Below are 26,478 nucleotides of genomic sequence, written 5' to 3'. Positions count from 1 at the left end.
CAGCCTGAACCTCCCCTGGCACAGCTTCAGACTGTGTCCTCTTGTTCTGGTGCTGGGTGCCTGGGAGAAGAGACCAACCCCCACCTGGCTACAACCTCCCTTCAGGGAGTTGTAGAGAGCAAGAAGGTCTCCCCTGAGCCTCCTCTTCTCCAGGCTAAGCAACCCCAGCTCCCTCAGCCTCTCCTCACAGGGCTGTGCTCCAGACCCCTCCTCAGCTTTGTTGTCCTTCTCTGGACACCTTCCAGCATCTCAACATCTTTCCTGAACTGAGGGCTTGTGTGATAGGGCATTCACTGCAGGGCACAGCAAACTGTTTACTAGGTGAACCTGCATTTGGATTAAAAAAGAAAAATCAAAGGAAATAAACCTCCCCTCTCATTATCTAAGGAAATTTGTAAGGGAGAAAACTACCTAAAGCCCCTAATTATCACTTGAATTATTTCAATTTGCTGGATAGCTAAGTGAAAAACCAAATGCACCTTCACTTGAGACTATAGGCAAGTTATGGTTAGAAATGAGAGCAGGGAAGATGACTTGAAATTCTCAGGGGTGAACTGTTAAAAGCTTTCTTTGTCAAAGGGCACCAGTCCATGATACAACCCCAGGGCTTGGCAGAAGCAGAACTCAGACCCTTAATAGTAGCAAATAATTGTCTGACTCTGTGCCAGAATCCTCAGAGGGCTTGCTCACCTGCCTCTGCTTTCCAGAGATTGTTTTATGTTAGTTTAGAACTATGCCAGAAGATATTTGCTTGCAAAAAGGATTGGGTCGGGTTTTGTTTTTTCTTTCCTGGAAGAGTCAGGCTGCAATCAGACATGGGCTCAAAAACAAAGGCTTTTCCCTGGGATCCCTCTTGAAGCTTTCAGACTCAACTACGAGAATTAAGAGTTCAGGGGCACCGGCTGCCTGCCAGAGGAGAAAGAGCAACGCTGATAAAAGCCACGGAGGGCACTTAGTTTGAACAGGGCTATCAGCTGCAGAGGGAAAGCTCTAAGTGAACTTGGCAGGCAGTGAGAAAGGTAAGAGCAACATTTGTAGTTCACAACTGGGAAAGATCAACATTTCCTCAAGGAAACAAAGACCATGTGCACGCTGCTTCGTGCACTCCGTGGAAAGGGCTGGCATTGGCGGCCCCTTTCCTGCAGCCTCTGCGACTGTGAACAGAGAGCATTTGAATGCTGAGAGCTGGCTCATAAGAGTCAGCTGGAGAACAGAAAGGACTTTGGATGACAACTGCTGTTCTCTGGGGCTCCAGAAGTTATTCCAGGAGGATACAAGTTGCTTAATTTTTTATTTTATTTTTTTTTCTGAAGATAAATACTTGATCTACCTCAGAGCTGCCTGCCAGGACCTGAAGGGATCCTGCAGGAAGGCTGCAGGGGGACTTCTCATCAGGGTGTCTAGAGAAGGACAAGGGGGAGTAGTTTGAAGCTGAGGCAGAGCAGGGATAGAGTGGAGCTGAGGAAGAAGTTCCTCAGTAGGAGGGTGGTGAGACTCTGGCCCAGGCTGCTCAGGGAGGCTGTGGATGTCCCCTCCCTGGGGGTGTTCAAGGCCAAGGTGGATGGAGCCTTGAGCAAGCTGAGCTAGTGGAAGGTATGCCTGTCCTTGGCAGGGGGTTTGGAACTAGACAATCTTCAAGGTCCCTTCCAACCCAAACCACTCGGTGAACCTATGAATCTGTGTTGAATTGCAGTATTGTTAACATACAGAACTGTGCTTGCAATTTCATTTTAAACACCCAGTCTTCATACACCTGAAATCCCATACCAGGCCACTTGAAGAACATCACCCACATTTATTGTGGGCTATGACAATGCTGTTACCTAGCAGCTGTAACACCTTCTCAGCTGGGCATCATCCACAGTGACTACCAGTCCCTTGGTATGGGAGGCTAAAGAAGTTCCTGTATTCACAGAATCATATCATCCCCTCCTCTAGCTTGGATCCATCTTCCCCAGTCCTATCACTATCCAACACCCTAAAAAGATCCTCCCCAGCTTTCTTGTAGGCAGTACAAAGAAGCATAAATAATTGATACCCATTTTAATTCTGGATCCCCTAAGATTCTCTTTCCATCAGGTAGGTCCTCACCAGGGAAGACATTTCAGCTCAACGGCTCAGACATCTGTGGCTGAGATGGAAAAACCTGGCACTCTGGAAGCACCTATTTTAGGAAGCCACCTAATAGTTTCTACTAGCTACCTAATTGTTCAGATAGCTGAACTCAACCCGTCGTGGTGGAAGAAATGTCACAGGGACGAGAAAAAGTATTTGCCGTCCAAGGCTAACAGGCGGCCACCAACGCTGCAACTGTCACATTGTAGTCAAAGCCTACAAATGCGATCGGCTATCGGCTGGTGCCAACAGCTCACGCCAGGAGAGACAGTGAGCTGCTGGTGGAGGGATGCTGGCAGGATGCTCCGAATCGCCCCCAGGCTCTGCCGGGCAGCAGCGCCCGAGCTGGGCGCAGGGCGGGCGGCTGAAGGGACCCGAAGAGCGCTGGCGCCACCTAGTGGGAGAGGTTGCCTGAACAGGAGGAAAAGGGTTGCCCAAGGTGCGGGGTGTGATGTGCCACAGATGGTCTGCGCTAATTACACAGAATCACAGAAAACACCCGGTCGCAAGAGACCTCCAAGCTCACTCAGTCCAACCCTCGACCCAGCACTAAAGGGTCAGCATTAAACCATGACCCCAAGCACCAGCTCCACACCCCAGTGATGGTGACTTCAGCACTGCCCTGGGTAGACCATTCCAATGTTTGAGAGTCCTCTCTGTGAAGAACTATTTCCTAGCATTCAGCCTGAATCTACCCTGCTGCAGCTTGGAACCATTTTCTATGGTCCTGTCTCTTGCCCTCTAGAAGGCTGCCCCCTCCTAGCTTCAACCTCCCTCCGGGGAGCTGTAAAGAGCAATGAGGTCTCCCTCAGCCTCATCTTCTCCAGCCTGAACACCCCCAGCTCCCTCAGCCCCTCCTTGTAGGTCATGTGCTCCAGGATCCTTCAGATCATCGAGTCCAACCATTCTCCAGCTTTACCGAGGCTGGTGCTAAGCCATATCCCTCAGTACCACATCTCTGCATCTTCTAGACACCTCCATGGATGGAGATTCAATCACCTCCCCGGGCAGCCTGTGCCAGTGTTTGAGAGCCCTTTCAGGGAAGTTTCTTCAGATCTCCAAATCTAAACCTCCCACGGTGCAACTTGAGGCCATTTCCTCTCATTCTATCACTTCTTACTAGGGAAAAGAGACTGAGACCCACCTCAAGGTTCGGGTTAAGGTCAGGGTTAGGATTAAGGGTTAGGTTAGGGTCAAGATCAGAGTTAGGGTTAGGGTCAAGGGCTAGGTTAGAGTCAGGATCAGAGTTAGGGTTAGGGTCAAGGGTTAGGTTAGGGTCAGGATCAGAGTTAGGGTTAGTAATTAGGTGAGGGTCAGGATCAGAGTTGGGGTTAGGGGTTAGGTTAGGCATTTAGTTAGGGTCAGGGATAGGGTCAGGGTCAGAGTCAGATGTGCAGTCACCTGCACATCACCTGTTCCTCCCTCCCACCCTCCCCACATGTCCGCTCACCTGCCTGCTACCTTCACCTCCTGCTAACTACCCAAAACAATTAGCCATGAAAGCCCAGAGCCAGAGTTAGGATTCAGTTATACAGAACTGACAGGAGAGTTAGGCTGAGCTCCAAAACTTGATGTTCATTACATTGACTTTAAAATATGTGTTAGAATCCATTATGCAGTCACAAGTGGAGAACTATCAACAGATACTGTAGCAGAAGATGTGAACTCCAATGTTTGGGTTTTTTTTCCCCCTAGAGCAATGTTCTTGATGTCCTGAGTGCTTCAGCTCAGCACGTGTGCTTTGCAGGGCTCACTCAAAGGAGAGATTAGCCCTGCCACATGTGTCAAAATAATTTAGAGGAGGTCTGTACCCTCCCTAATTGGTAAATATCAAACATTTTCTTTCAGTCAAGCCTGATGGAGGCACTGTGTGGGTTTGGTAATTGGTAGAGATGCAGCTAAAGTACTTGACACAATTCAGTACCACATGGGACAAAGTCATCAATGTCTTTAAGAGTGGTGGTGAGGTTCTTTAAGAATGTGCTGAGGCCACACCTCGAGTGCTGTGCTCAGCTCTGGGCCCCTCACACCAGGAAGGACATTGAGGGGGTGAAGCCTGTCCAGAGAAGGGTAATGAGGCTGGAGAAGGGCCTGGAACACCTGGGCTACAAGGAGGGATGTCTGAGGGAGCTGGGCGTGTTCAGGTTGGAGAAGAGGCTGAGGGAGACCTCATTGTTTTCTGTAGCTCCCTGAAGGGAGATTGGAGTGAGGAGGGGGCAGCCTCTGCTCCTTGGTGGCAAGAGACAGGACCAGAGGAGATGGTTTCAAGCTGCACCAGAGGAGGTTCAGGCTGGACGTGAGAAACTATTTCTTCTGCAGCCTGTGGTGAAGACCTTGGTGAGGCAGGCTATTCAGCTGCAGCCTGTGGAGGTTAATGGTGGAGCAGACATCCACCTGCAGCCCACGGAGGACCTCATCTATGCCAAAGAAGGTTAATGCCTGAAGGAAGCTGTGGCCATGAAGGAAGGCTCTGCTGGAGTGGGCTCCTGGCAGGACCTGAGGGAGAGAGAAGCCTACGCTGGAACAGGTTTGTTGGAAGGACTTCTGGCCCTCCTGGAGCAGTCTTTTCCTGAAGGACTGCACCCCACACTGGAGCAGTTCATTACAACTGTAGCCCATGAGAAGGACTCATGTTGGAGGTGTTCACAGAGGATTGTCTGTCGTGGGAGAGACCCCATACTGGACAGGGGAAGAGTGAGGACAACTTTTCCTCCTCAGGCAGCAGGGACAACCTGTGCCAAATTGACCACAACCTCCATTCCCTCTCCCCCTGAGCTGCTGTGGGGCAAGAAGTAAAGAAATGGGAAGGAGAACTAAGCCTGGGAAGAAAGGAGGAGAAAGATGTCTGCAAGACTTTGGTTTGCTTCTCATTATTTTATTTTGCTTTTGACTGGTAATGAAACTAAGTCAGAGTCTGTGTTGCCCATGACAGTACCTGGGGAGTGATCTCTCCCTGTCCTTGTCTTGACCCATCAGCTTTTTGTTGTATTTTCTCCACCACTGCCCAGCTGAGGAGGGGAGTGACAGAGCACCTTTGGTGGGCACCTGGTGTCCAACCAGGGTCAAGCCACCACAGGTTACTAAGTTCTAGCATAACTACGCCCAGGCTAAGCATCATTAGTTTCCTTACCTATATTGTGAAACGTTTGAAATATCTTTCAGTATCTCCTTGGAGGCAGAGTCAGATAACTGACTGCATGATATTTGGTCAGATAAACCAAGAGCTGCCAAGCAACACTCTGGTTTCTCTGATGAAGGAAGGGCTTGAGCTGCATCCCTGCATGCACCTGAAGAGGAATGAGGACAGGACATTTTTCATCCCCCTTTTATGTGCCGAGTGGGATTGGCTTCCTGATTTCTCGGTGGAAAAGGAAAGGCAAAGGAAGGTTTTCCTTTCCCGCCATGACAAAACCTGTAGCATGATCGGAGCAGAACTCCGAACTCGGGACCTCACACAGGTGTAACAGCGCCTGGAGGTGGCTGGCCGATAAGCACGGAACTGAGCCGCGCCCGAGACGGGAACTCGGTGCGACCCCGGGCAGCCGCAGCTGAAGTACTTCTGGGTTACCGGAGGAGACCGCGGCAGATGCAGCGCCTCTGTGTCTCTCTCCAGCGCTGTTAACCCTGCAGCAGCTTCCTCACCGCCCCTGGGTCTGAACGAAAAGCCACGAGGGAGCGGAGCGGCTGCTGGGAGCTGGGAAGGTAAACCTTACAAACACTGCTCCGGCACGGCTGCAGAGGCCCCCTCCCACCACAGCTCCGGCCTCACCCGGCTCCCTTCGCAGCCCGGCGCCTCGCCAGCCCGCCAAGGCCGAGAACGGGAAGAGGAAGCGCAGTGGCCGCTGCCGCCGGGTGCCGGCCGCCCTTCGCGGCAGTGGGCGGAGCGGGCGGGGACCAGGGCCATGCCGGCGCTGCTGGCCGCCGCCTGGGCCGTGCTGGCTGTCGCCTTCTTGGCGGCGCTGCTGCTGTCTCGGGCCCCGGCGCGGCGGCCCGGTGGCGGTGGTGACGGCGACGTCGTCTCCGGCTTCTTCCAGGATCTGATCCGCTACGGGAAGACGAAGCGCGGCGGGGGGAGGCAGCCGGCCTGGCTGCACCGCCTGCAGGTGCCCAAGAGGTGAGGGGGCGGCTGGAGGCTGCGCATCGCCCTGCCGGGCGGGTCCTGGTCGCCATGCCGGGCTCGGGAGGCTGCCTGCCTTGTGCCACCGGAGCTTATGCAGCTGTAACTAACTACGCTGGCATCGCAATTAGCAGCTGTAACTAACTACACTGGCATCGCAGTTAGCAGCTGTAACTACCCTGCGATTGCAATTAATGCAGTGAAGGATGTGGGAAATAAATAGCATAGGCAGGGTATGCAGAGTAGCAGTTCCCCTGTGCAGGGCAGGGGAAAGGGATGAGGCTCCCATTGATGAACTTTAAGAGGCACTAGAACTGAGGAAACTGGAAGTGCTGCTAGGTGCAGCAGTCTGGAAATGCCAAGACAAATAATCTGAACGTGCTTTTCAGTGGTGTAAAAAAGTCATGGTTGTTGTAAGTATTGAGAAATACCTTTGCAACAGTCATGGTTGTTGTAAGTATTGAGAAATACCTTTGCAACGTGTGCTTTACACTTTGTTCTCTTAGTAAGGTAAGGTTGGTCCCATTGGAGTCCTTACTGATACGGGGAGCAAAAGGGAATGTACTCACCATCAGGCACACCTGTCCTGCAGCTACCCTTCCAAGTAAGGATCAATGAGCACATTAATGAAGACCCTTTTTGTTCCCTCAGGTGGTTTACTCACTTCTATGTGGTTTCTGTGCTCTGGAATGGCTTTCTGCTGGCCAGGCTTTTCCAAGCTGAGTGTCTCGGAAGGTCGCTCCCGTCGTGGATCCAGCGCATGCAGCATGCTCTTGGCAGGGATTCTCAGAGTGAGGACACAGGCAAGTGTTGTGGTTATAGTGATGCAGCCATATAAATATCAGAAAGCTGCACTACCATCCTGCGCTGAATTTGTCTTCTTCACATGCAAATTCCCTAGCTGCTTCTAAACTAGACTCCAAGTGACTTTGCTGGAATATCAAGTCCTTTTGTCATTATTCAAGGTAGAAATCATTCTGCTTTATGGATATGGTGGCTTTCAGCAGTCCTTTAGCAGAAAGTGCCATTAGAACCTTCCAGAAGTAATCTTCACAGCATCTCAGAAACATTCAGGTTGGAACAGACCCTTAGGATCATCAAGTCCAACCATTAACCCTACTCTACAAGGCTCACCCCTAAACCATAGCCCCAAGCACCACATCCAAACCACCTTCAAACACATCCGGGCTTGGTGACTCCACCACCCGCCCTGGGCAGCACATTCCAATCCCTGACCGCTCTTGCTTGGAAAAACGTTTCCTAATGTCCAGTCTAAACCTACCCTGCTGCAGCTTGAGGCTATTCCCTTTTGTTCTATCACTAATTACCTGTGAGAAGAGACCAACAGCAGCCTCTCTACCACGTCCTTTCAGGTAGTTGTAGAGAGCAGTGAGGTCTCCCAATCTTGCTGTGGTCAGCAGTGCCTCACATGCACAAATATTTCCCCACAGATACGCTCAGTGAACTTAAAATGAGGAGGGGAAAAAAAAATAACCTTCTTGAAGGGGGTTTAATTGCTGCTGCCTGTCTCAAAGTTCCTGTTTTTTATCTGCAAGCAGACAGTGAGCACTTCTCTGTGCTCCTTGCTCTCCTGCTGCTTTGGCTGCACAGCTGTCGGAGGCTGGCAGAGTGCCTCTGGACCAGCGTGTTCTCCAACGGCGTCATTCACGGCGTGCAGTACTGCTTTGGGCTTGGCTACTACATTGTCCTTGGCTCAACTCTGCTCTGCCAAGTGCCTACCGACAGCAGGAAAGGTGAGTGTCTGCTATTTATAGCCAAAGATGCAGTTTTGCTCCTATTTGTTTCCATCACGGCAAGGGGTTTGGTAGCAAGGTGCTTGTGTGAGAGGTGTGTTAACTGAGGAGCTGTGAAAGGACTGACTGGCATGGTTTGAAGTGTATCACAGAATCATAGAATCCTAGGATGGCTCAGGTTGGAAGGGAGCTCAGAGCTCATCTTCTCCAACCTCCCCACCATGCCCAGGGACACCTCTCAGCTAGACTCAGCTGCTCAAGGCCTCATCCAGCCTGGCCGGAAACACCCCCAGGCAGGAGGCAGCCACAGCCTCCCTGGCCAGAGTCTCACCAGCCTCCTGCTGAAGAACTTCTTCCTCAGCTCCACTCTGACCCTGCTCTGCCTCAGCTTCAAACCATTCCCCCTTGGCCTGTCTCCAGACACCCTGATGAGAAGTCCCTCTGCAGCCTTCCTGCAGGATCCCTTCAGGTCCTGGCAGGCAGCTCTCAGGTCCCTCTGGAGCCTTCTCTTTTCCAGGCTGAACACCCCCAGCTCCCTCAGCCTGTGATCACAGCAGAGCTGCTCCAGCCCTTGGAGCATCTTTGTGGCCTCCTCTGGACTCTCTCCAGCAGCTCTCTCTCCTTTTCTGCTGGGGACACCAGAACTGGAGGCAGGATTGGAGGTGAGGTCTGGGCAGAGCAGAGCCAAGGGTCAGAATCCCCTCTCTTGCCCTGCTGCCCCACAGATAAAAGCATCTGGAATTAGAGGCTCACTACAGGAATTTTGTAAGACAGCAAGGTTTAAAAAAGGTGTAGAAGGATTTGGGGTGATGCTTGGGAAATTATTTCCTATGTTAATGGTTATTTTCTATGTTAATGAAACCTTTTTTTTTTTTTCAGGAAAAGAGCTTCTTGTCCATGTCTGCTGGTACCACATTGTAGGAGTTGTGATGTACATTTGGGCCTCTCTTCACCAGCACAGATGTCTTGTGATTCTAGCTAAGCTTAGAAAAAGTAAATCAGGTAACAGCAATTTAGTGAAGTATTTTTTTTTCCTGCTTGTTTCTATAGGCTCCTATAGCTTCTAGTACCTCAGAACATGATCTTCAGCTCCTGTAAGACTTTCAGTAGATTAAATGAAGCTGCTTGAAAAGAGACCAGATGATTAAACAGGGATTCTGTCTCTCTCTATATATATATATAAATGGCTTTATAGAACTTAAAATGAAGGTCTGGCCTCTAGCATCCCAAGGACAGCTATATGCTAATGCTTAGAACCTGTGCCACTCCCTGGGGACCTCACTTCTGTCTCCTTGTGGGCTAAAAATAGGTTTTCTTGCTCTGTGTTTGCACCACCAGCCACAGGTGGCATCTTACTCCATTCAGAAGTGAATGAAATAAAATAGAAGTTGTTTTCCTGAAGTTCTGTTTTATTTCATTCAGAAGTGCAAAGCTGCCAGCTCAGGTAGAGGTGAATGAGAGGTGGCAACTGTAAGGAGCGTGTTGTTCAGTCATTGGGGGTGAAAATGTTTGATGCTGGATGTGGCTGTGAGCACCCTGATGTAGTGTGAGGTGTCGCTTCCAACCCTAACAATTCTGTGATTCTCATCTGAATGATTTCTGTTTCCTTGCAGGAGACATTGTAAGCCTGAGCCACAGTGTACCCTTTGGAGACTGGTTTGAGAGAGTTTCTTGCCCTCATTACTTTGCAGAGCTCCTCATCTATGTGTCCCTGGCCATCGTGCTGGGATTCCACAACGTGACCTGGTGGTGTGTAGTGCTCTGTGTTCTTTTTAACCAGGCACTGGCTGCTGCTTTGTGCCAGGAGTTCTACCAGGAGCACTTCAGCTCCTACCCGAAGCATCGGAAAGCATTTATACCCTTGGTTTTCTAGAACAGTTCTTTACTGCCAACCAGGAAATGCTTTCTATAAAGGAATAAGAGATCTGCACTCTGGTAAAGCCAAGGTAAAACTCACTCAGGCTCTCTGATTCTAGCTTTAAAGCTCATCATTGTAATCCCATCCACATTACCCCTGTGGGGAAATAAGGTCTCTCTAGGGAGACCTTATTGTGGCCTTCCAATAGCTGAAGGAAGGGGGCTACAAGAAAGCTGGGGAGGGACCTTTTAGGGTGTTGGGTAGTGATAGGACTGGGGGGAATGGATCCAAGCTAGAGGAGGAGAGATTCAGCTTGGATGTTAGAAAGAAGTTCTTCCCCATGGGGGTGGTGAGACACTGGCACAGGTTGCCCAGGGAGGTGGTGGAAGCCTCATCCCTGGAGGTTTTGAAGGCCAGACTGGATGTGGCTGTGAGCAACCTGCTGTAGTGTGAGGTGTCCCTGCCCATGGCAGGGGGATGATCCTTGAGGTCCCTTCCAACCCTGATGATTCTGTGATACCGTACAAGCTAAAAAAGGGTTTCCTGGAGACCTTAATTCAAACTGAAGAGCTGCTAATTGGCTCTTTTCTGTTTATTTACATCTTCTGCATGAGGCACTTGCTGTTGTGCAGCAAGTTCAAATGCACACATGTGAAATAGTGTGCAGGGAATAATTTGCACTGCAGTATTTCATACCTTGTCCTAATATTTAAGGGTGAGTGAGGGTTTTGTTGGATTTTTTATCCCTCTAGTCTCTCTTCTTTAAATCACTTCAGAGGGAGGCAAATTTCTGTGCATCCCTGTTGAGAATTCAAACCAGCTACTGCTTTAGAAGTGCAAGCATGAACACTGGTGGAGAAAGCTGTGGTGGAGGGAATGACTCATGCTCAGCAGTGGAGATAAACAGAACCATTCTCTGCATTATCTCTTTTGCACTGAAGTGGTTTTCATTCATTGGTGAACACCTCATTGCTTATCCCTAGAAGTGGGAAGTCATGGAAGGTTCTGTGTCCAGGGGGATAGCAGAAGAACCTTTGCAGAAAATGAATGCTGGTTATGGGTGAGTCATCTGTCATCCAGTAATGAGGGCAGTTGGAACCCCTCATGTGCTGGAGGGGGCAGGTAGACAGGGTGCCTGTAACCAGGGCTACGCTGGGGTTTTAATAGCCTGTTGAGGGCCCATGCAGTGAACATCAAGGCAGAGAACACACGGAAACCAGTAGCTGATGAGTGTTGCAAGACAAGTCTTCACTGGGGAGGTGATGTTACTCAGCAGTGGGTTTTATTAATACTTAACCACGGAATATTTTGGTCCTTTTCATGACAATGGAATGATTAAGGATTGCATGATGTAGCATATGGATGCTGGTGGTTTCAGCCTGTTTTCTACTTACCTAATTAAAACACTTTATTACACTTTCTCTTCTCTTTTGGTGTGTATTCCTTTTCCCCAAAATTGAGCTATGTATTTGCTTAACAGGAATTAATTATATCCCACAAAACGTTGTGCTGCTGTGGGATCTTGCAGCCCTCTCTCCATCACCACTTCCACAGCTTCAATTCACCATGGAACTTGAACCACCCTGTCCTGGGACCTCATCTTTCCATATTTGTGGGGTTTTGTGGTACTGGGGAAGCTCCTTGAGCCTGCCTCCAGGTACCTCCTGGCTTACTGGCGTCCTGTTTCCTGGCCTGTTCATTGCTTCCCAGGGAGCAGCACATCCCTATCCTTGCCCCGGGTGGTATCCCGGAAGTGGGGTCGTTGTGCAGCAGGCAATACTAACGGGGAGGGCACCGGGGCGCACGGCCCCCTCCTCGGGTCACGCATAGCCAAAGTGCGGCTTTGAACTTGGCTTTCAGCACCCTTGACGTGACTGGGCCATTTCTATGCAATTTTTTTGGTGGTGTTTTTTTTGCCTTCTCACGCAGCAGTTTTGCTTTCTCTCCCTCGCCGCCCTTTCCCTGCCCGCAGGCAACTCCGAACGCAGGAGGCACGCGTTTCGACTCGCCCGGGAAAGCCGGACAGCCGCCCCGCCCGCCCCTTCTCAACGCCGGGAGACGGAGAAGAGGCTCGACACCAACTCCCGGATCTCACCCCGAGTCCTGCGGGGCGGCGGGGAATAGCCCCGCAGGAGAGCGCGGCGCGCCGGAGTTGCGACGGGCCAGGGCTGACAGGGGGCGGGGCCGGGCGACAGGGGGCGATGCTGACAGGGGGCGATGCTGACAGGGGGCGATGCTGACAGGGGGCGATGCTGACAGGGGGCGATGCTGACAGGGGGCGATGCTGACAGGGGGCGATGCTGACAGGGGGCGATGCTGACAGGGGGCGATGCTGACAGGGGGCGATGCTGACAGGGGGCGGTGCAGCTGGCGTCAGCGGCCGGCGCAGCCAATGGGCTTGGCGCGGCCCCGCCCCGCAGGCCGGCCCGTTGCAGGAAGCGGCCGGGAGACGGTTGCGGGGCCGCTGGGCCGGGGCGCTGACGCGGCGCCTTTAAGAGGAGCCTCGTGCGGCGCGCTCCCCCCTTCCCCTCCGCCCTCACCGCCGCGCTCGGCCGCCATGGGCTCGCCGCTCCCGCGGGCCGCCGCGCTGCTGCTGGCGGCGGCGCTGCTGCTGCTGGCGGCCCCGGCGGGGCTGCGAGCCGCACCGGAGGAAGAGGCCGGCCGGAAGAAGGAGCCACCGCCGGCGGCAGCTCAGGGAGCCGACCCGCGGGCTGAGGTGAGGCGAGGCGGGGACGGGCCGCGCCGGCTGCCTGCACAACCCTCCCTGCCTCCCTCGGGCGGGCCGCGGGGGCGGAAGCGGCGCGGTCGCCCCCCGCGGCCGTTCCCATCCGGCGGGCCGGGCACGGCCTGCGGGAGGCCATCGGCTTCCTACATCCCCTCTTTAGAGCAAGGGAAAAAAGACTTTAGCTAGACCGGCGGTTTTCGTGATTTTATTTTTTTTTCTGCTGAAACGCAGGGATTTAGGCCGGCCATGGGAAAATGGGCTGATGGTGGTCATGTTGGGCTTTTTTTCCCCGCCAGATATTTGTGCCTGTCTTGCTTGCATGATGCTTGCGTCGACCTCTCCAGCTCCTCTCACACAAGCAGATGAAAGCAGGTTTTGGTGCGACTCACAGCCTACCGTTCCCCCCTTTCCCTTCCCCCGTAGTGCTGAGAATTAATTTCTTTGCGTTAAAACTTTTCAAATAGCGCCGCTGGTTAGGAGATTCTGGTGGCAAGTGATCGCACAGGAGGATGGATCACAGAACTGTCAGGGTTGGAAGGGACCTCAAGGCTCAGCCAGTTCCAACCCCCCTGCTATGGGCAGGGACACCTCACACTCCAGCAGGTTGCTCACAGCCACATCCAGCCTGGCCTTCAAAACCTCCAGGGATAGGGCCTGAAAAACAATTACTAACGTGTGGCTTGGTGCAGGGTATAGAGCCTGCCAAGTTTTGCATAGAAAACACAAGAATTTAGGCTGGAGGAACTTGGTGTCGTGCAGAGCGTTGGAAACTAAAGTATCAGCCCCAGAAAGTTGCAGCACTGTTAGAAGTGGAATGCTGGGAAGTGTTAAAACACGTTCCAAGTGTTTTCTCTGCTGGTGGATGTGCTGAAACAAGCTTGCTCAAGCCTTTTTCTGGTCTGGTGCACGTCAGCTTCCTTCTTCTGGGTCTTGCTTCTGACTGTCGATACCTTGACCTGTGCAGAAGTAAACACTGCGGTGCGCCGGTGAGTGAGGTCTGGAGGGCGCTGGTCCGGTTTGACCGCTGGAATGAAGGCTTGAGGCTGGTTTTCCACAAACAAAGTGCAGGTACCAAAAGGAAGGAAAGCAAAAACAAACAACAAGAAGACAAGTGGTGGAAAAACTTGCCCAACATTTTGATGCAAAGGTTTTTGCAAGGGTAGAAAGGGATCCTGGTGGTGTTTGGAAGTGTTTCTTCTAAGCTATCCTTTTAAGTTTTAATTCTGGATGCTTGTGTCAGGAAGTTGCTTGTTTGGTCGAGGCTGTGAAGTAAACAGTAGGTAAAAATAAATAATAAAGTGAATAACAGGTAAAAATGAAGTAATAAAGTAAATAATGAAGTGACTAACAGGTAAAAATGAAGGGAATAAGAAAGTGACTAAGGTAAAACTAAATGGTAAAGAAAACAGATAAAAAGTAAATAATAGGTTAAAATTAAACAGTAAACACTAGGTAAAAATAAAGCAAATAATAAATAATAGGTAAAAATCAAGGTTAAAGAAGAGGGATTGTGAAGACAGTAACAAAGCAGCTTTTCCCTTCTTGCTTTGTTGCAGCAGTGGCTCTCGTGTTCTGGCAGCAGTGTGCATGGTGAAGTCCTGCTCTAACAAGTGCATGATCTGAGCTGCTTGCTAAGTGCCTAACTAGTGCTCTGAGGTAGGCAGCAGCAAGTAACTAGTTAATGATCATTAACTCTGTGTGAGAGGTGTGTCCTGCAAGTGTCACCCTGCACATGGTGCTGTGGCAGGAGGCATACAAGGCTCAGTAGTTACCACAGAAGCATTCAGGCTGGAAAAGCCCCTCAGGATCACCAAGTCCAGCCCAAAACCTTACTCTGCAAGGGTCACCCCTAATCCATATCCCCAAGCAGCACATCCAAACCACCTTTAATCTAACTGCTCAAGCCTAATTAACCCAGGGGGCGGTGTTGTTGTTGTTCCCCTCACCTTTTGCAGAAGGGGTCCTCTCAGGTTGCTCCAGTTCCCGTTGCCAATGAAGAGCCTGCTGACAAGACCAATCTGGGCTTCATTCATGCCTTTGTGGCTGCTATCTCAGTCATCATCGTTTCAGAGCTGGGGGACAAGACCTTCTTCATCGCAGCCATCATGGCCATGCGCTACAACCGGCTGACGGTGCTGGCTGGGGCCATGCTTGCCTTGGGACTCATGACGTGCTTGTCAGGTCAGCACTCTGGGGTTTTAATCCTTTGTTTCCTCTCTGAAAATGTGCTGGGTGTGTTACTCATCAATAAATCCTAGCTGCAATTGGAATGAAGGTGGTAGTGGAGGTTTATGGTTGGAGAGGAGAGTGAAGGCTTTTTTCCTGGGGATCATAGCTCCTCTCCTATTGAGGACAGGATGAGAGAGTTGGGGTTGTTCAGTTTGGAGAGGAGAAGGTTCCCAGGAGACCTTATTGTGGCCTTCCAAAATCTGCAGGGGGCCTACAGGAAAGCTGGGGAGGGACTTCTGAGGGTGTCAGGGAGTGATAGGACTGGGGGGGATGGAGGAAAACTAGAAGTGGGGAGATTCCAGACTGGATGTGAGGAAGAAGTTGTTCCCCATGAGGGTGGTGAGAGACTGGCACAGGTTGCCCAGGGAGGTGGTGGCAGCCTCATCCCTGGAGGTTTTGAAGGCCAGGCTGGATGTGGCTGTGAGCAACCTGCTGTAGTGTGAGGTGTCCCTGCCCATGGCAGGGGAGTTGGAACTGGCTGATCCTTGAGGTCCCTTCCAACCCTGACAATTCTATGGTTCTATAAGATTGAGTAGTTAGGCTCTTACCACTGATGGGGTGTTTGTGCTCCATAGGCCTCAGTAAGAGTTGAAGGAAGAGGAATGAGGTGGTGAGCTTCAGCACTTCCCTTGATTTTTGGGCCACTGGTTTCCTTTTTATTTTTAGCTCTTGTTTAAGTTTACGTGCCTGAAGGGAATGTGGGAGGGAATGCTGGTTTGCCCTCTAAGGCAAAAGATTCTTAGCATGATTACAAAGTTCCCTCATCTGACCTGTATCTGTATGTGCAGCTGCTTGGATTTGTGCTGGGAGCTGCAGAAGTGAACAATGCAGTTCTGCCACAGCCCTTTGGGATGGGTGGTACTGACAGAACCAGCAGCTGGGGGGAGGCAGATGAGGTGGCACTCGAGGAAACTTGGAGCTCTCACCACCCTCATGGGGAAGAACTTCTTCCTCACATCCAATCTCAATCTACCTATTTCTGGTTTTGCTCCATCCCCCCCAGTCCTATCACTCCCTGACACCCTCAAAAGTCCCTCCCCAGCTTTCCTGTAGGCCCCCTTCAGATTCTGGAAGGCCACAATAAGGTCTCCTGGGAGCTTTCTCCTCTCCAAACCGAACAACCCCAACTCTCAAATGCAGCAACCTTCAGGTATATCAGGTGCAGCAGAATCTTTGCTGTATTTGGGCTCATTTCTACCCATGCCCAGGTCAGGAATAATTGAAATGGTGTTTGTTGGGTGGTGTGTGCTGCAGACAGCTGATGGACTGGCTGTAGGCATCTCAGCAAGAGTTGGTGTGAATGGGTTTGGGGGGTGTAGCTGTTGCTGTACAGACACTGCTGCAATTGTTATGGCAGGCTCAAAGCAGTTCCCATTGCTGTAACTGTCCAAGTTTCTTCTGTTGCTCACTTCATGTAACAATCTTTGACAGTCTTCTGCACTGCTTGCTTCATTTGATGTTGTTTAGTACCATCTGTAAATCTTGTGATCTCCTGTCCACTGTGGCTCTCTCTTTCTCTGCTGGGTCCCCCTTCCAGCCTTTCTTGATGCTTTTTAATGAGAGCTTTCTTTTCTGCTTTATCCCCTGGGCTTGGAGCTCCCCGATTCCTTCTTCCTTTTCAGAAAGGAGCTTTTTCTTTTCCTTTTCTTGCCTCTCTCTGCTGTCCTTGCTCTGTACAGGCTGTGTCTGGCAATTCCTGGGCTTTCTGCTCACCTTGGTTTCAGGAAAACATGCTCACTTCAGTTCAGTAGCTCCACATAATTACTGCTTGGGGTTTTTTTTTCCCCTTGTGCAGCTGCTTGCATTGCTTCACTTCAGTATTTTCAGCCATCATAAACTTTTGACTCCTCTTGCTTGATTTAACTGTGCACCTAATGCTGTTAGTCATGGCTGTGCCACGTTCACAGCCTGATTCATGTTAGCCTGAGCCTAACCTTTGGTAGTGGCAGTGGGGATTAATTTCCAGATAGTAAGTGCTGAGTGCATTTTTCAGCTAAGGAAGTGTGTGCAAGAGAGCCCACGTGGTAATATGCTTCCTTTTAGCTGGTTGCATGGGAAATAAACCTACAGGCACTTGTGAGTGGGTCCCAAGCAGCCTTGAGGGTTAGGTGTGGAGTTTTAATTTCCTCTCATTTCCACAGGCCATTTTTTGGTCCAAACCCACCAGCTTGTCTTACTTACAAAGGAAGTACTTTCTCCTGGTACTTAGTATTTCTCATTTCAGAACTAGTTTTGGCTTATTTTGATTGTCTAGATGCCCATAAAAGTGGCTGCACTATAGAGGTAGCTTTTTGGTCTTTGAGTAGGATTAGTGCTTTGAAACTGAAGGATCAGAGTTGGTCACACGTGCTTGTGGGGAGCGTGGGGGAGAGGGCAAGAGTAAAGTGCAGGTATTTGTACTTGGTGAGAGAAGAGTGATTGCTGAGCAGCTCCCCAGGAGCCAGCAGTGCCCTCATGCAGCCCAGCAGGCAAATCCTGTGCTGGGCTGCAGCCAGAGGAGTGTGGGCAGCAGGGCAAGATTCTGCCCCTTGGCTCTGCTCTGCTGAGACCTCACCTCCAATCCTGCCTCCAGGTCTGGTGTCCCCAGCAGAATAAGGACACAGAGCTGCTGGAGAGAGTCCAGAGGAGGCCACAAAGATGCTTCAAGGGCTGGAGCAGCTCTGCTGTGAGCACAGCCTGAGGGAGCTGGGGGTGTTCAGCCTGGAGAGGAGAAGACTCTGGGGGGACCTGAGAGCTGCCTGCCAGGACCTGAAGGGATCCTGCAGGAAGGCTGCAGAGGGACTTCTCATCAGGGAGTCTGGAGACAGATGTGGCCGTTTCCCAAGGGGGAATGGTTTGAAGCTGAGGCAGAGCAGAGTTAGAGTGGAGCTGAGGAAGAAGTTATTCAGTAGGAGGCTGCTGTGGCTGCCTCCTGCCTGGGGGTGTTTCAGGCCAGGCTGGATGAGGCCTTGAGCAGCTGAGTGTAGTTGAGAGGTGTCCCTGGGCATGGTGGGGAGGTTGGAGGAGATGAGCTCTGAGCTCCCTTCCCACCTGAGCCTTTCTGTGACATGGATTCACACACATCTGGCTGGTGTGTGGGTATATGTAAAACCAATGGCAAAACATTTCTGTGTTTATCAGTGGATAGGTGAATTGCAGACTTTGCTACCAAGCATTTCTTAGATGGGGGGGGGGGGGGAAAGCAACCAGTCCTGATCCTCCTGTTTATGTCTCTAACTGAGCCCTTTGCTTTCCATTTCAGTGCTGTTTGGCTATGCCACCACTGTGATCCCTCGTGTCTACACGTACTATGTGTCAACAGCTCTCTTTGCCATCTTTGGCATCAGGATGCTGAGGGAAGGCTTGAAAATGAGTCCAGATGAGGGCCAGGAAGAGCTGGAGGAAGTTCAAGCAGAGATCAAAAAAAAGGATGAGGAAGTAAGTGATAAACTTTCCAGACAGCCTGGCTGCTGAAGCTCTGAGGCAGGGGCAGGAAGCTGCAGGGTGGCACGTGTCACCTGTGGGGTGTTCAGCTGGGTCTGGGACACACACAGGTGTGGGAAATGGGACAGAAGTGGCCCCTGGAGGCTTTTTAAAGCAGGTGACTCCCAATTCCATGGCAGCCTTGGCTTCTCAAGAGAAAAGGGACTTTCTCCAGAGGCTGCTGCCACTTCTTGTTTGATTTTGTTGTTTGGTTTTTTTTCCTGTGGTTGGGTTTTTGTTGTTGTTGTTTTTTATTTGCTGAGGTATTTCCCCCTCTCCCCCCTTTTTTTTTGTGGGGATGTGTGTTGTTTTCTCCCTTGCAACAACAGCCTGGCCTCTGCTTTTGCAGCTGACTGATGCTGAGATTTGGAGTCCTGCAGCAAAGATCCTTGTAACAATAACTTCCTAAAGGTGCTGATCCCTTTCTAAGCAATGGTGTGTGAAGTATTAGAATAGAATACATAGAATACACCAGCTTGGAAGAGACCTTCAAGATCATCACGTCCAACCCATCAACCAATCCAACACCACCTAATCAACTAAACCACGGCACCAAGCACCCCATCAAGTCTCCTCCTGAACACCTCCAGTGATGGTGACTCCACCACCTCCCTGGGCAGCACATTCCAATGGGCAATCACTCTCTCTGTGTAGAACTTCTTCCTAACCTCCAGCCTAAACCTCCCCTGGCACAGCTTGAGACTGTGTCCTCTTGTTCTGGTGCTGGCTGCCTGGGACAAGAGACCAATCTCTGCCTGTCTACAACCTCCCTTCAGGTAGTTGTAGAGAGCAATAAGGTCACCCCTGAGCCTCCTCTTCTCCAGGCTAAGCAACCCCAGCTCCCTCAGCCTCTCCTCATAGGGCTGTGTTCCAAGCCCCTCACCAACTTCATTGCCCTTCTCTGGACACATTCCAGCAAGTCAACCTCCTTCCTAAACTGAGGGGCCCAGAACTGGACACAGGACTCAAGGTGTGGCCTAACCAGTGCAGTGTACAGGGGCAGAATGACCTCCCTGCTCCTGCTGGCCACACTGTTCCTAATGCAGGCCAGGATGCCATTGGCCCTCTTGGCTGCCTGGGCACACTGCAGGCTCATGTTCAGCCTACCCTCAACCAGTACCCCCAGGTCCCTCTCTACCTGGCTGCTCTCCAGCCACTCTGACCCCAGCCTGTAGCTCTGCATGGGGTTGCTGTGGCCAATGTGCAGAACCTGGCACTTGGATGTGTTAAATCTCATGCCGCTGGACTCTGCCCATCTGCCCAGCCTGTCGAGGTCCCTCTGCAGAGCCTCTCTACCCTCCAGCAGATCAACTCCTGCCCCCAGCTTGGTGTCGTCAGCAAATTTACTGATGATGGACTCGATGCCCTCGTCCAGATCATCAATAAAGATGTTAAAGAGCAAGGGGCCCAGCACTGATCCCTGGGGCACACCACTGGTGCCTGGCTGCCAGCTGGATGTGGCACCATTCACCACCACTCTGGGCTCAGCCTCCAGCCAGTTCCTAACCCATCGCAGTGTGCTCCCATCCAAGCCATGGGCTGACAGCTTGGCCAGGAGTTTGCTGTGGGGGACGGTGTCAAAGGCCTTGCTGAGGTCCAGGTAGACCACATTGACAGGCCTTCCCACATCCACCAGGCAGCCACCTGGGCATAGAAGGAGATCAGGTTGGTCAGGCAGGACCTGCCCTTCCTAAACCCATGCTGGCTGGGCCTGATCCCTTGGCTATCCTCTAAGTGTTGTGTGATTGCACTCAGGATGACCTGCTCCATAATCTTTCCTGGCACTGAGGTCAGGCTGACAGGCCTGTAATTCCCTGGCTCATCCAACCGGCCCTTCTTGTGGATGGGTACCACGCTGGCCAGCTTCCAGTCCTCTGGGATCTCTCCAGTGAGCCAGGACTGATGAAAAATGATGGAGAGCTGCTTGGCCAGCACATCTGCCAGCTCTCTCAGCACCCTAGGATGGATCCCATCCGGTCCCATGGACTTGTCGGGCTCCAAGTGGCTGAGGAGAGCTCCAATCACTTGCTCATGGAACACAGGGAAACCATGCAGCTCCCTGGCTCCTTCTGCCAGCTCTGCAGGCCAGCTGTCTGGAAGACATTCTGTCCTGCTAGTAAAAATTGAGGAAAAGAAGGTGTTAAGTACCTCTGTCTTTTCCTCATCCTTTGTTACAATGTTCCCTGAAGGGAGGTTGTAGCCAGGTGGCTCCCAGGCAAGCAGCACCAGAACAAGAGGACAGAGTCTCAGGCTGCACCAGGGGAGGTTCAGGCTGAATGTTAGGAAGAAATTCTTCCCAGCAAAAGAGATTGGCCATTGGAATGTGCTGTCCTGGGAGCTGGTGGAGTCACCATCCCTGGAGGTGTTTAGGAAGAGCCTGGCTGAGGCACTTGGTGCCATGGTTTAGTTGATCAGATGGTGCTGGGTGATAGGTTGAACTCGGTGATCTCGAAGGTCTTTTCCAACCTGTTTAATTCTATTCCATTCTATTCTATACTGTTCTATTCTAATCAAATCCTAATTTGAGAGCCAGCCCCTGGGAGGAGAGGGATCTCTGCTTGAAAACCAGGAGGAAAGCATTGTCCATGCAGCAGATAACATTGCAGGCAGTAGAAGCTGGAACTGTTCTGTTCAGTTTGTTTAGCTGTCATTTACTCATCTTAGGGTTGGTTGTTTTGTTGCTTTTTTTCTTCCTTCTCCTTCACAGCTTCAGAGAACCAAACTGTTAAATGGGCCAGGAGATGTGGAATCAGGACCAGGCACCACAATACCTCAGAAGAAGTGGCTGCATTTTATATCCCCCATCTTTGTTCAGGCTTTCACCTTAACGTTTTTAGCAGAGTGGGGCGACCGCTCCCAGCTAACCACCATCGTCCTGGCTGCCAGAGAGGTGAGTGCTGCACACTGCCTGCTCCTCTCTTGCCCACAAGGAAGCAGCAGAGACAGAACACTCTTGCAGGATATATCAGTTTCACAGCTGCTGCCTTGCTCTGCCTCGGAGTGCCAAAACCCAAATACAAACACAGCGAAGCTCTGCGTGGTGCTAAAACTGTTGCTCCGTGTTTGGGAGTCCAGAGGCATTTCTGCAAGTAGAGATTTTTCTGTCAGGCAGCTGAACACCACTGGGTTTTTGTTGGGAGTGCTCAGAGCTGTTACAGAACAGGTGATCCTTTGATCTGTGTGGTCATAGTCTTAACACTTGAAAAGGAGATCTTCATCCCAGCAGACTTGAAGCTGTTAAGAAGGTGCCTCAAAGTGTAGGAAACTAAAAGCACCTCTGAACTGCTTTGCAGTAAGACATCAGGTAAATGAAGTGCTCATCAGCATGACTGGAGTCTCTACAACTGCTATATTTAAAGGCCAATTAAGGCTTATAGTCAGCCTTTAATAAACATCAGTAGCTTGTCTGTGCTGTGTCATGCTCTGAGGTAATTCACATTCCCCCCTTCTTCTTTCAGTGCACTTTCAGACCTGCCCTGGGAGTAAATCGATGCTGTGTGAGGCTATAACCTGTAGGAACCTCTTGTCTGACAGTGCAGGGGAAGGTTTTTAGAGCTAACAAGGCAGAGAGCAGCAGGAGGAGAGGATGATCTCATTGTTCAGGCAGCTGCATGCTGGTTTGGAAAAGGAGGAATCAATCATTACTGCCTCTTCCCAAGCTCTCATCTGGTGGTAGGACTTAAGGCCAGCTTCTCCCTGGTGGTTTGCATTTGCTGTGTCCCATTAGGAAGTTGCCATCAGACTCTATGGCCTGGTTTGTGAAGTACTGGGCAGCTGAAGGCAGTGGGATGTTGTCTTTAGTACATGAAGTGTTTGTCTAAGTGCTACACAAACAGAGACTACCAAAAATGAGTTGGCGATCCCTTGCTCTGGTTTTCAAAGTCAGGGAGGGGTTACAGCCTGGATCTTCTTTCATTTCATCTGAGGGGTACTTCTGATGCTCCTTTGTTGCACAACACAGATAAATCCTCCTCTGTAAAGTACTGATACATGGCAGGAGCATTACAGAAATGCTTCTGAGGAAAGAAATTGCCTTTGTGTGGAGATTGGAGCAGTGTAAGGCAGCTGTGGCCATGCATTCTTCACAGCAAAGAAAACAACCCCCTACGTGCCTGTACACTGGGTGAGTGGTGTCCATCCTGCCACAACAAACAAGCAGGCCTCCTTGGCAGGGGAGAAAGGCTCTCACTGCCTGCAGAATGAGTTCAGTCTGTCTTCATGAACCTAGGCCTGACAGCAGTCCTGAAGAGCCTGAATTTACACCTCAGTAGTTTTCTCTGTGTAGGAATTGTCCGTCTGTTTAGGGACAGGGAAAAGGAAGCTCAGGAGTGTCCTGGATTGGCTTTGCCTCAGCTGCTGCCAGCTCCTGGAGACACAGCATGCTAAGGGAAGCCACTGGAACTTGTTAGCTTCTGGGGAACGGGGTGGAAGCAAAGTCCCCACTCTGCCAGTAGAGGCTGTGCAGGTAACTGCTGAGCACAGGGGAGGTGCAGGAGCTTTGGGTCCTGGGGCAGTGTGTTCTGCTGGCTCAGCCCTGCTTCCCAGCTTGGTGGTTTCCTGCCTGGCCTCTGCTTGGTGCTTGCCACTTTTCCTCACTGGCTTGTGGCTTTGGTTCTTTTGGCCAGGCACTGTTGTCTTTCCTTCCTGCTGTATAATTTCTCAGACAGTTTTGCTGTTTGCCTGTTGGAGATTTCATGCATTCCTCGTGTGGTGGCAGCAGCTTTTCCCCCTCTCCTCTCCCTCCTTTGTTTTTTTCCCCTCCTCTGTGCATCTCTGAGAGTTTTAGCTCTTAAAACTCTGAGGTGTGCAGAGGATTCAACTCCCCTTTCCCTCATTCATCTTTATACAGCTCCTGCCTTGCTGTGGGATTGCTTATCGTCCTCTGCACTCAAATCCTGCACAGTTTATTATCCTCTGCACACTGTTTCACTCTTCCCTCTTTGGATGATTGAGGGGGTCGGGGGCAGAGTGTAGAGCCTACACTCTGATGCTGGCCAGGAGAGTCAGGAGGGTCTGGCTGCTGCAAGCCTTCATTTGCAGTTCATGGATCTATTTTTAATCTCTCTAATTCTGTTGGTGTCCTTTCAGCTGCTGCATATTGTGTTCCTCAACAGCTGCCACCTTTCCTCGAGAGCTTGCTTAGTAGTTCAAGTACAGCAAAGCAATTCCTGGATCTGTATTGAAGGACTTGGAGCTGCTTCTTGGTTGGAACATGCCCTGTGCTCTTAGTCAGGTTTAGCTCTGAGCACTGCCTGCTGTACACTGGTACTGCTCTTGAAGGCAGTGGTGGATAAGCAGAGCTGGGGAGACACCAGGGAGTATCCCCCGTGCTTGACAGTGTGCAGCCAGGGAATCCAGGCCTTGCTCCTTGCTCCTCCACAGCAGGAGGTTACCATAGGACCTGGTGGGTTTTCAACTCTTCTGATGTTTCCCTTCTGTGTTTTTTTTCCCCCTCAGGACCCCTATGGAGTGGCAGTAGGAGGCACAGTGGGGCACTGCCTATGCACTGGCTTAGCAGTTATTGGAGGGAGGATGATAGCACAAAAAATTTCAGTTAGGACTGGTAAGTGAAAACTCCCTGCAGCCAAAACACTGCAGCAGTGCTGGGAACAGCTGTGGTGCAAATGTCCTTGGGAACAGCTTTTCTAAAAACATCTGGGGACCCCCAGAACTTTGGGGGTCTGGTTTTGGGGTCTTCCATCCCTAACCACCACCCTGTAGTCAGGGGCTGAAGCCAGGCTGCTCCCAGGGCTGTGTGTCCCTCCTGCCACCATTCTCTTCAGGGTGGGGCCTGGCCTTAATTCAGCTTAATGTACTGCCTGCTTTAATAGGTGTTTGTAGCTCCAGGTGGAAAGCTGGACATGGGTGAAGCACATTTTAGCTGGCTTGAAGGAGAGCAGAGGAAGGCAGTGCAGCAGGCTGAATAGTGGAGAAGAGAAACTGTCACAGTTCTGAGTGCAGGCCTGCAGGTGACCAAGAGGACTGCAGACTGGCAAGTTACGGCAGCCACCCAGAAGCTTTAAAAGCTGCTCTGAGTGGCATCATTTTATGGGTTGGTTTGGGTTTTAATCATCCCTGCTATCAGTAACAGGAAGGAGCAGAGAGGTTACTCTGGGCTGCTTGTTTTGCCTTAGGTGAGGTTGCAGCTTGGGTCAGCTCTCAGCCCTGTGATGGAAAGATATTTCCTGCTCCCAGAAGGATTCTCTGCAGCCACTGCCTGCAAACATTCACTCAGAACATTTGTTCTGTGGTTGCAGAAGCTGGGGGGGTGGGGGGGAGTGGAAAAACCAACCCAACCTTCAGCACAGCAAGTGAGATGTGCATTCTGTTGGGTGTGTTGGCCAGGCAGGTTGGTGGCAGGATGCTCATGAACAATGATTGTATGTGCTCCTAATAAGCTCAGTGCAGGGCTCTGGCCACAGGAGCAGCCTTCCCAGGTTAGTCCAAGGATCCATCTAGCTTGTTTAGAGCAGAGCAGGAGAGCTCCTAGAGTGCTGCTTTCTTGGAGTGCTGTCCCAGACTCCAGCAGACTGTAGCCATTGCAAGGAGCTGGGTGGGTTTGGTGCTGTCTCTTTCAATGCAGTTCCTTAAACTCTGCCATAAATACTAATTAGTTTGCCACTCACATCTGATGGCTTTGGAATGGGCTGCCCAGGGAGGGTGTGAAGGCCTCCTCCCAGGCTGGATGAGGCCTTGAGCAGCTGAGTCTAGTTGAGAGGTGTCCCTGGGCATGGTGGGGAGGTTGGAGGAGATGAGCTCTGAGTTCCCTTCCAACCTGAGCCACTCTGTGCTCTGAGCCAAATACTCAGCAGGTGCCAGTCTCAGGTTTGTTTGCAAGCTAAAGTACTAAGAGACAGAAAGCTTCCTTCTGAGGACCAGAATATATTCTTGTGGATGCAGTTGGACAGCAGGATGGGTATCCTGACACTGAGCTACAGGGTTAGAAGGGACCCCAAGGATCATCCAGCTCCATCCAACCCCCCTGCCATGGGCAGGGACACCTCACACTAGAGCAGGTTGCCCAGAGCCACATCCAGCCAGGCCTTTAAAGCCTCCAGGGATGAGGCTTCCAGCACCTCCTTGGGCAACCTGTTTGCAGCAGCAATTCCCAGGGAGGTGATTTAGGAACCAGACACTAAAAAGAAATCCCTAAAACCATCTGTCCTGTGCCATGGAAGCTGTTTGAACTGCCAGTGTCTAATCTCCTCCTGGTTTGTGCTTTCTTTGCAGTGACAATCATAGGAGGCATTGTCTTCCTAGCCTTTGCATTTTCTGCACTATTTATAAGTCCAGACTCTGGGTTTTAACATTTTGCATAAGAAGCAAGGATTGGAAGCCTCCAGCAGCAGCTGTCCTTGTGGATTTTTGTATATAATGTACAGAACTGTAGTGAGAGGAGCACTGAAGCTGAGACACTGAACTGTTCCTAGCCGTGACCGATGGGACTGGCACAGCGCTGGACAGCTGCTGCCCTCAGAGCTGCTTCTGGCCTGCTTGGTTTATTCCTTGGTGCCTGCTGCCTTGGTGGGATCTGTGTGGTCCTCTTGCAGCACCTGGTTCAGCTCAGTTTTGAAGATCTGTTCTTGGAAGTATTGAGGATTGCGCTCTTCTTCCTCTGTCACCCATGGCCACCTTTCCTCTTTCCTCAAAAGCTGATTCTGAAGGGTTCTCAAAGCAGCCCCTGGCTTGCCTCTGTGTTGCTCAGCAGAAGGTGTTCAAGAGAAAGCTGCTGCCCTTCACCTCCAAGGACTTCAGTTCCAGGGTGTGCCTGAGGCTGGATCATTGAAGCAACAAGAAACCTGGGAGCAGCTCCTGCACCACTTGAGCTACCCACAGTGTTAGCAGCTTAACTGGGAGGGGAAGCTTCTAATCAGGGATTTTTATCAGGCAATGGATGTGTGGTGATCACCAACCCCCCTGCCCCAGAGGCAGTGGCTGCAGCTGCTGTCATTTGACCTGCAGTGGTAAAATGGTCCAAGAGTGCCAGGTTTGAACAATAATGGAATTCTTAGATTCAGATGTGCTCCTGGTTTTCTTTTTTAGGAGTAGAAATGTAATCGGGAAGAGTATCAATAAAACAGTGTCTCCATGGGGGTTATCCTCAGCAGTGCTTTCTGATGGGGCCCCTAATTCCTACTGCAAAGGTTTGCTCTGTGATGATGTCCTTCGGGTGAGGAAAAGTACTCTGGATACTGATAAATGTCAGCAGCACAAAGAC

The 26,478-nt window shown here is 51.1% G+C and overlaps 2 protein-coding genes across 2 annotated transcripts; both read left to right on the top strand.

Moving 5' to 3' along the window:
* Nucleotides 1-6,002: 6,002 nt before the first annotated feature.
* Nucleotides 6,003-9,975, top strand: SRD5A3 (steroid 5 alpha-reductase 3). Its single transcript, XM_009899311.2, has 5 exons — nt 6,003-6,229; nt 6,884-7,035; nt 7,792-7,986; nt 8,866-8,988; nt 9,600-9,975. The coding sequence occupies exons 1-5, from the start codon at nt 6,018-6,020 to the stop codon at nt 9,857-9,859; spliced, it is 942 nt and encodes a 313-aa protein (XP_009897613.2). The 5' UTR covers nt 6,003-6,017; the 3' UTR covers nt 9,860-9,975.
* A 2,299-nt stretch (nt 9,976-12,274) lies between these two features.
* On the top strand, nt 12,275-25,799 carry TMEM165 (transmembrane protein 165). The gene is made up of 6 exons (XM_054163394.1): nt 12,275-12,560; nt 14,525-14,750; nt 18,040-18,215; nt 20,968-21,150; nt 23,718-23,823; nt 25,491-25,799. The coding sequence occupies exons 1-6, from the start codon at nt 12,402-12,404 to the stop codon at nt 25,565-25,567; spliced, it is 927 nt and encodes a 308-aa protein (XP_054019369.1). The 5' UTR covers nt 12,275-12,401; the 3' UTR covers nt 25,568-25,799.
* The last annotated feature ends 679 nt before the right edge of the window (nt 25,800-26,478 follow it).

The sequence above is a fragment of the Dryobates pubescens genome, chromosome 1 (genome assembly GCF_014839835.1).
Source record: "Dryobates pubescens isolate bDryPub1 chromosome 1, bDryPub1.pri, whole genome shotgun sequence".
NCBI lineage: Eukaryota > Metazoa > Chordata > Aves > Piciformes > Picidae > Dryobates > Dryobates pubescens.
The sequence above is the reverse complement of the archived record's forward strand: the minus strand, read 5'-3'. Positions and strand labels throughout refer to the sequence as shown.

Bases quoted from the DNA above. Each gene is read 5' to 3' on its own strand.
- SRD5A3 (XM_009899311.2), top strand. From the start codon at position 6,018: ATGCCGGCGCTGCTGGCCGCCGCCTGGGCCGTGCTGGCTGTCGCCTTC. The intron at 6,230-6,883 runs GTGAGGGGGCGG...TTGTTCCCTCAG, and splicing joins CGCCTGCAGGTGCCCAAGAG to GTGGTTTACTCACTTCTATG. The intron at 7,987-8,865 runs GTGAGTGTCTGC...TTTTTTTTTCAG, and splicing joins GCCTACCGACAGCAGGAAAG to GAAAAGAGCTTCTTGTCCAT.
- TMEM165 (XM_054163394.1), top strand. From the start codon at position 12,402: ATGGGCTCGCCGCTCCCGCGGGCCGCCGCGCTGCTGCTGGCGGCGGCG. The intron at 14,751-18,039 runs GTCAGCACTCTG...TTTCCATTTCAG, and splicing joins ACTCATGACGTGCTTGTCAG to TGCTGTTTGGCTATGCCACC. The intron at 18,216-20,967 runs GTAAGTGATAAA...TCTCCTTCACAG, and splicing joins TCAAAAAAAAGGATGAGGAA to CTTCAGAGAACCAAACTGTT.